Source organism: Solanum lycopersicum, chromosome 11, assembly GCF_036512215.1.
Source record: "Solanum lycopersicum chromosome 11, SLM_r2.1".
NCBI lineage: Eukaryota > Viridiplantae > Streptophyta > Magnoliopsida > Solanales > Solanaceae > Solanum > Solanum lycopersicum.
The window spans coordinates 40,632,156-40,641,497 of record NC_090810.1 but is presented as its reverse complement, the minus strand read 5'-3'; the positions used below and the strand labels follow the sequence as shown (position 1 = coordinate 40,641,497).

At 39.7% G+C, this 9,342-nt stretch overlaps 1 protein-coding gene across 1 annotated transcript; it reads left to right on the top strand.

The window, feature by feature from the left end:
• Positions 1–2,947: 2,947 nt before the first annotated feature.
• LOC138339407 (uncharacterized) lies at positions 2,948–8,081 on the top strand. The gene is made up of 11 exons (XM_069291003.1): positions 2,948–3,028; positions 3,147–3,323; positions 3,444–3,636; positions 3,735–4,535; positions 4,599–4,709; positions 5,030–5,217; positions 6,079–6,324; positions 6,499–6,784; positions 7,097–7,163; positions 7,249–7,370; positions 7,843–8,081. Exons 1-11 carry the CDS (start codon positions 2,948–2,950, stop codon positions 8,079–8,081), a joined length of 2,511 nt encoding a protein of 836 aa, XP_069147104.1.
• The last annotated feature ends 1,261 nt before the right edge of the window (positions 8,082–9,342 follow it).

Genomic DNA, 9,342 nt, shown 5'->3' with positions numbered 1-9,342 from the left:
GATGGGGACGCGGCTTTACTTTAATTAAAAAAAAATAGGTAAGAGATAAGTATTGACAAGACAATACATCAGACAAAGGATTGATAATTATGCAGAAAGAAGGAATCATTTTACGTGCGATGGGGCCCAATGCGTACCCAACGGAGAAGATAATATTCTTTTTCATTTTGAAGTCCAGAGTTTGAAGTCCAAAAGTGTGTATATAAGAAGACATTATCAGAAGAGGAAGAGTAGAAGGAAAAAAAAAGGCGAAGAAATCCACAACCATCAATATTCTAAAATCTCCAAAAAAAATCCAAATATTTTTCCTCTTTAAAATTATAAAGTTTGAATATAAAAAAGTTTTCAGTTCTTTATTTCAATGTTTGTATAAAGTTGTTTTGGAAGCTTTTCGGGTTTCCCGAAAGGGAAACTTCACTCTGTTCTAAATAATGTAAGTTTTCGTATTTATGTTTCTAGTAAACTATGTAAATTATGTGTGTTTGTAAATTACTTGTAATAGGTTAATTACTTAAATTTATGTAAATTTATTAATATTTTCATGAACTTATATTAACTAGTATATGGTTAGTCTCTTAGCTTCTTAAAAGTATCGATGGATTAATCTGTAAATTCCTAGGAAATTTTTAGGTTTAATGTTCTGAGAAAGGAACTACAAATAAACAAATCCGGGGTGTGGTTAAAGAAGATTACTTTTAAGAGCAAAAGCTAAGAAAAAGAGATGAACAATAATAATGTATTCATGAATGAACAAAGTCCATAAAAAAAGGGAAGAACTACTAGAAACTAATATGATGTTTACATAATAGAACAAGAGAGTGAAGGAGTACTGAGTAGGATTGTACAATTACAAATTTTAACGAATTGAAAAAAACATATATATATGTAATGACCCACGAGGTCATTTTTGGAAATTTGGAATATTTGCTTAACTTGAGTTAATTAATGGATGAATAATTGTAGATAATTGATTAAATTAATAGTTAATGGGCTAAAGTGATAAAAATTTTAAGACCTTATACCCTTTAGCATATATTTAATAAAATATGTAGGTAAAACCTATCACTTTTAGTACTTAATTAATTCAAAAAAAAGGGAACAAGAAGAAAGGGCGAAGGGTTTTGACGGCTACGGCTTACGAACAGCTCCGAGTAAGTTTCTTTGCCTTTAGGTGCTCGTTAGTTTCTTATAGCATCGGCCCATTTACAATTTGGTATTTGAAAATGGGGAATTAATCATGATCGTCAAAGAGAAAATCTATGAACATTTTCTGCCTTCTTCATCATGCACACTGGTTTGCATGTTGTTAGTTTTTTTGATTTTTTTTTTATAAAAAGTGGACCACTTTGTGTACATATGTTTGGAATTGGAAAAGGAACACATCAGTGGCCAATCATTATTTAATGATGGTCACGTGATTGCTAATTAATTAGGATAATCAATTGATAGTGTTGGGTTGTGAATTTTATGTCGTATGATGTAGTAAAGGTTAGTGTTTATGACATTAATTTTTGGTTTCACAATTTTCTTATAGTATATGTTAACCATAGTATTGTAGTGTTTAGAGAAATTATTACTTAACCCCACACTTGAAATTTAGGAAATATGAGATTTAACCTTTGCCTTGAAACTTGAAAAATATGGTAGTTGAAAAGTTAATTGACATCAAGAACTTCAAACTTGATTATAAATTTGGGGTGAATTCTTAGGTTAAGGTTAAACACATAAAAGTGTGAGTGTTGTTAGTTCTGTAAACTTATTGTAAATATATACTTGAATAGATTCCATTGGTTCGGAAGCTCAACGGAAGGGGAAGGCTCAAGTCCAAGAAGAATTATTCGATTGACTAAGGCAAGTGGATTTCTAAACTCTTGTTAAGCATATGAAATTCGTGTATTTCCTTGTGTGGTGTTGAGAATGATTTGGAGACTTGTTTCTTATTTGTTAGTGTTGTATTCCTTGCTGAAAATTGTGCTTTGTTATAAAAACAGTTATCTCCTCATTTCTCATTTGAGCATGTCATTTGCATTGTATGTGAGACATGATTGTGATAAGAGTTAAGTGATAAGAGGATGTACTATTTCGAGGGTCGTATCGCGCACCGCGATGGATATTATATTTTGAGGGACGTATCACGTGCCGCGATGGTTACTATTATCGAGGGTCGTGTCGTGCACCATGACAGATGCATGGACAGATATGTCCCGCATGGGTCCCAGACTGAGAGACAACGGGTGTGTATCGTTAGGGAAGACATGCATCACTATACTTGACATTGAATCTCATGGCATTACACATTTTATTATTGATGAACTTGAATACGTGTTTTGCTGATCTTGTAAGTGTTTCTCTGTGAAGCTTGTGATTGTTGAATATTGAGTTGTTATTGAGAATGTGTAAACTGATAGAGTGTGGTTATTGAGTTGTGTGTTTGGTAAACTCTAAACTGTTAGACTGTAGCGTGGAGGTTTAGATATGGTGTAAGAAGTGCCCGTATTTTGTTCACTTAACTTGTGTTCAGAGGTTTGCTTGTTGGGTACCGCGTGGTTGGCACTCACCCCTTGCTTCTACAAATTTTTGTAGGATACGAGCCTGGTTCTTCGTGATACCTGTCATTCTTTTCGTTTACGAGGCATCTTATGGAGAATTTTGAGGTAGCTGCTTGTCATCTCAGCGAACTTTCCTACTCCAGTTTATGATTTTGTTTTTACTTGAAAGACAACTTCATTTTAGACTCCTGTTTTATTTCAATTCTAATATTTACATTAGAGGCTTGTGCACGTGACAACCTGGTTTTGGGAATTGAATTAATATGACTTGGTTTCATAATAGAAATTGTTGTTAGATTGTCATTACTTCTGCACTTTGTTAGATATTTGGTTTTAGGCGGACTTGTCTTGGTTGGATAAGACGAGTGTCATCACACCAATTTTTGGGTCATGACAAAATGGTATCAGAGCCCAGGTTCAAAGGTCTCACGTGTATACAAGTCGAGTCTACACAGAGTCTCAAGGATCAGTACGGAGACGTCTGTACTCATCTCTGAGAGGCTATAAAGATTTCTAGGAAACTTCCTTTTGTTGATTCTTTCTCATCGTGCGTAGTTACCTTCGTTAGTACTGAGTTGTTGTATACTCTTTTGACAGATGACGTGGAGTAGAACTAATGTTATTGGTGGTAGAGGGGAGGCACTTTATGAGGCAATTGTTGAGGCCCCAGCTAGGGGTAGGGGTAGATCTCGAGCTAGAGGTCGTGCTAGTAGTACAACACTAGCCAGAGGTCGTGGACGTAGAGCAGCACCAGTGAGAGGTCGTGATAGAGAGGTCTCTACAGAACCTCAGATTGATGACATGGAGGACTAGGTTCCTTCAGATCCTGTAGTCACACCTTTGCTTCAAGATACACTATTGAGGGTGTTAAGTGTGCTAGAGGGCTTTTCTCAGGGTGGTGGTGCGACTACCACAACACATGACTCTCGTACTAGAGAGGGGGCTCATACCAAAGAGCAGCAACAAGCTCCAGCTGTTCAGGATGCGATGGGGCAACTACCAGTAGATTCCGTGGTTCAGAATGATGTTGCACCAGCAGTTGGGGGTCAAATTGCACCGGTGGTTGTTCTGACCGAGGATGAGCAGCGTAGGTATGTGATATTTCGTAAGATGGACCCACCTCAGTTTTGGGTGGGAAGAGCGAGGATGCTCATGAGTTTCTAACTACCTGTCGAGAGTTATTAGAGGTGGTTGGATTAGCTGAGTCACATGGGGTTCGATATGCTACACTCCAGCTTCTTGGTCCAGCGAGAGAGTGGTGGAGGACTTATTCAGGGAGTTTGCCAGTTGGATCTCCTCCGGTGACTTGGGAGCAGTTTGCTAGTGCATTCCGAGATCGTTTTATCTCATGGAGCGTGAGAGAGGAGAGTTGCTTGAGGTTTGAGAGTCTGAGACAGGATTGTTTATCGGTTACAGAGTATGAGGCGCGTTTTTTCCAGTTGTCTAGGCATGCGTTGGCCATTATTCCAAATGAGACAGAGAGGATCCGCAAATTTATGAGGGGATTGACTTTCTCTATCAGGTCAGCTGTGTTTCGGACATCTAGGGAGGGGGCTTCTTTCCAGTCTATTGTGAACGCCACCAAAGAGGCAGAATTGATGGAGAGAGAAGAGTTTGGTGACCCTGAAAGGGCCCGTATATCAGGCCAGTTTCATGGTGCCTCATCTGGAGGTAGGGGATCACAGAGAGTGAGTGCTTCTTTTCAGCAACGGGGACCCATTCATGAATCTATGCCGACATTTGAGGGTGGCCAGACATCTAGGGGTTCTTATGGCCCAGGTCAGGGCTCGTACGGTTCACAACAACGACCTACAGGGCGAGGAAATTATAGTGGGTTTCCAGGGTCCACACAGCAGTTCCCAAGTCAGAGATTTTGTTTTAGTTGTGGAGATCCCGATCATCTAATGCTGAATTGTACTTCTAAAAGAGGTCGTGGTGGGCCTCGACTTAATTCTTCATTCCAGACTAGACCACCAGCACCACATGGTAGAGGTCGTGGCAGAGTTCAGTCAGGTAGAGGTGATAGAGTTTCTAGTAATGGTGTTGCAGCTCAGCAGAGTGGGGGTAGAGGTACCACCCAGGCTGGAGGTGGACGAGGAGGCCACTGCTATGCTTTCCCGGGGAGTTCTGAGGCGGAGACCTCCAATGCTGTTATTACAGGTATCATCCCAGTATGTCATCGACCTGCGTCTGTGTTGTTTTATCCAGGTTCTACATTCTCTTATGTGTCTACATATTTTGCTGCTAAATTTGATATGATATGTGATAGCATGACAATACCTATTCGTGTTTCTACCCCTGTGGGTAAGCCCTTAGTGGTGGATCGAGTATATCGATCCTGTCTTATTTCATTGGCTGGGTATGACACTTGGGCAGACTTAATCATTCGGGGGATGGTAGACTTTGATGTTATCTTGGGTATGGATTGGCTTGTCCTTATAATGTTGTCCTTGATTGTAATGCTAAGACTGTGACTTTAGTAATGCCTGGTATTCCGAGGGTTGGGTGGAAGAGTGCTAGTGGTTCTTATCCTAGCAAGGTCATCTCTTTTATCCGTGCTCAGAAATTGATGGAGAGGGGGTGTTTTTCTTACTTAGCGTTTATTCGGGATACTAGTGTTGAACCACCTTCTATGGACTCTGTTCCCGTGGTTCAGGAGTTTCTCGATGTATTTCCTTCTGATCTTCCAGGTGTTCCTCGCGATAGGGATATCGATTTTTCTATTGATTTGGAGCCGGGCACTAAGCCTATTTCTATACCTCCATATCGTATGGCCCCAGCAGAGTTGAAAAAATTAAAGGACCAGTTGTAAGATTTATTGAGTAAGGGTTTTATTCGCCCTAGTGTATAACCTTGGGGTGCCCCTGTATTGTTTGTGAAGAAGAAGGATGGGACTATGAGACTGTGTATTGATTACAGACAGTTGAACAAGGTAACAGTTAAGAATAAGTATCCTCTTCCGCGTATTGATGACTTATTTGATCAGTTACAGGGAGCATCATTGTTCTCTAAGATTGATTTGAGGTCTGGGTATCATTAGTTGAACATTAGGGCATCAGATATCCCTAAGATAGCTCTTCGGAACCGGTATTGGCATTATGAGTTTCCAGTGATGTCCTTCGGATTGACTAATGCCGCTGCAACATTCATGGAGTTGATGAATGGGGTGTTTCGACCATACCTTTATTCTTTTGTGATTGTTTTCATCGATGACATCTTGGTTTACTCTAAGACTGAGGAGGACCATGTCTGATACCTGAGGATTGTACTTCAGAGGTTGAGAGAAGAGAAGTTGTATGCCAAGTTCTCAAAGTGTGAGTTCTGGCTTACTTCTGTGACATTCTTGGGACACGTGGTGTCCAAGGAGGGTATTAGAGTAGATCCGGCTAAAATTGAGGTAGTTAGAGGCTGGACGCGACCTACTTCACCTACTGAGATTAGGAGTTTTGTGGGATTGGTAGGCTATTATCGACGATTTGTTAAGAGTTTCTCTACTATTGCAGCTCCATTGACTAGGCTGACTCGACAGGATGTGGGTTTTCAGTGGTCTGATGAGTATGAGGAGAGCTTTCAAAAGCTCAAGATTTTGTTGACTTCTGCTCCTATGTTTACTCTACCTGAGGAAGGTGTAGACTTTACTGTGTATTGTGATGCTTCTGCAGTTGGTTTGGGTGGTGTGTTGATGCAGAAGGGGAAAGTGATTGCTTATGGTTCTAGGCAATTGAATTCCCATGAGAAGAACTACCCTACTCAGGAACTGGAGTTAGCGGCTGTGGTATTTGTACTTAAGTTATGGCATCATTATTTGTATGTAGTGCATTGTGAGATCTTCACTGATCATCGGAGTCTTCAGTATATCTTTAGCCACGTGGATTTGAACTTGAGGCAACGGAGATGGCTTGAGTTGCTGAAGGACTATGATGTGACCATTCTGTATCATCCAGGAAAGGCCAATGTTGTGGCCGATGCTCTGAGTAGGAAGACTCCTAGCATGGGGAGTCTTGCAGCGCTTAGTATTGAGGAGAGACATTTGGCTAGAGATGTGAAGATATTAGCTAACAGTCTTGTCCGCTTGCAGATTTCAGAAGAGAGTGATGGGATGATTGCTTTTATTGAGGCTCGGTCTTCTTTAGTCGAGCAAATCCGTGCACACCAATTTGATGATGAAAAATTATGTCTCATTCGAGACAAAGTATTGAGAGGGGAAACTAAGGAGGCTGTCTTTGATTCTGATGGTGTCTTGCGGATCGGAGGCAGAATTTGTGTGCCCAGGACAGGCGATTTGATTAGATTGATTCTTGAGTAGGCCCATTATACTCGGTATTCCATCCATCCGGGAGCGGCGAAGATGTATCATGATCTGAGTTAGCACTACTGGTGGTGTGGGATGAAGAGAGATATTTCAGACTTTGTTTCGAGGTGTTTGACTTGCAAGCAGGTCAAGTGTGAGCACCAGCGGCCCGTGGGTGTATCTCAGAGGATGCCTATTCCTTCTTGGAAGTGGGAGCGGATTACTATGGACATTGTTGTGGGTTTGCCTACCACAGTGGGTGGTTATGACTCTATTTGGGTTGTTATTGATAGGCTGACCAAGTCTGCTGCATCCCGGTTCGGGTAAAGTATACAACAGAAAAGTTAGCCGAACAATATATCAGTAAGATTGTGCGACTACATGGAGTTCCTGTTTCTATCATATCAGATCGAGGTTCACTATTTACTTCTCACTTCTGGAAGGCATTACAACATGGTCTGGGTACTCGGTTAGATATGAGTACGACATTTCACCCCCAGACAGATGGTCAATCTTAGTGGACCATTCAGGTATTGGAAGATATGCTTCGAGCGTGTGTGATCGATTTTGGTGCAAGATGAGATCGACATTTACCCTTAGCGGAGTTCGCCTATAATAACAATTATCACTCTAGTATCAAAATGGCCCCATTTGAGGCATTGTATGGTAGACGGTGTAGATCTCCTATTGGTTGGTTTGATTCGGCGGAGATGGACTCTTTGGATACAGACTTGCTTAGAGATGCTATGGAACAAGTCCGTATGATTTAGTATAGACTATTGACAGCCCAGAGTCGACAGAAGAGTTATGCAGACTGGAGAGTTAGAGCCTTGGTGTTTATGGAGGGTGATCATGTTTGGCTCTGAGTATCACCCATGAAGGGTGTGATGAGGTTTGGAAAGAAGGGCAAGCTTATCCCTAGGTTCATTGGACCTTTTGAGATTTTGAGCCGAGTGGGAGAGGTGGTCTATAAGTTGGCCTTGCCACCTAGTTTGTCGGCAGTTCATCCTGTTTTCGATGACTCTATGCTTCGGAAGTATATTCCTGATGAATCTCATGTGATTTCACTCGATTCTGTGGAGCTGGGTCCAGACTTCACATATGAGGAGGAGACTATAGCTATATTGGATAGGCAAATTCGAAAGCTTAGGACCAAGGAGATTGCTTCAGTGAAGGTGCAGTGGAAGCACCGATCGGTGAGAGAGGCAACTTGGGAGATAGAGTCTGACATGCGTTCCTGATACCCTCAGCTTTTTGAAGCTTCAGGTACTTTCTTTCACTTCATGTTCGAGGACGAATATGATTTTTAGTGGTGGATATTGTAATGACCCGCGAGGTCATTTTTGAAAATTTGGAATATTTGCTTAACTTGAGTTAATTAATTGATGAATAATTGTAGATAATTGATTAAATTAATAGTTAATGGGCTAAAGTGATAAAAATTTTAAGACCTTATACCCTTTAGCATATATTTAATAAAATATGTAGGTAAAACCTATCACTTTTAGTACTTAATTAATTAAAAAAAAATGGAACAAGAAGAAAGGGCGAAGGGTTTTGACGGCTACGGCTTACGAACTGCTCCGAGTAAGTTTCTTTTGCCTTTAGGTGCTCGTTAGTTTCTGCACACATATGCATGTATATAGCAATAATATAGGGAAGTTTGTGCATATTGACTCACTACTATTATTATTATTATTATTATATTATTATTATTATAATTAAATGTGAAACGTGTTGATCAGCAAGCAGTTGAATTTCTTATAGCATCGGCCCATTTACAATTTGGTATTTGAAAATGGGGAATTAATCATGATCGTCAAAGAGAAAATCCATGAACATTTTCTTCCTTCTTCATCATGCACACTGGTTTGCATGTTGTTAGTTTTTTTGTTTTTTTTAAAAAAAAAGTGGACCACTTTGTGTACATATGTTTGGAATTGGAAAAGGAACACATCAGTGGCCAATCATTATGTAATGATGGTCACGTGATTGCTAATTAATTAGGATAATCAATTGATAGTGTTGGGTTGTGAATTTTATGTCGTTATGATGTAGTAATGGTTAATGTTTATGACATTAATTTTTGGTTTCACAATTTTCTTATAGTATATGTTAACTATAGTATGGTAGTGTTTGGAGAAATTATTGCTTAACCCCACACTTCAAAATTTAGAAAATATGAGATTTAACCTTAGCCTTGAAACTTGAAAAATATGGTAGTTGAAAAGTTAATTGACATCAAGAACTTCAAACTTGATTATAAATTTGGGGTGAATTCTTAGGTAAAGGTTAAACACATAAAAGTGTGAGTGTTGTTAGTTTTGAAACCTTATTGTAAATATATACTTGAATAGATTCCATTGGTTCGGAAGCTTAACGGAAGGGGAAGGCTCATGTCCAAGAATAATTATTCGATTCACTAAGGCAAGTGGATTTCTAAACTCTTTTTAAGCGTATGAAATTCGTGTATTTCCTTTTGTGGTGTTGACAATGAATTGG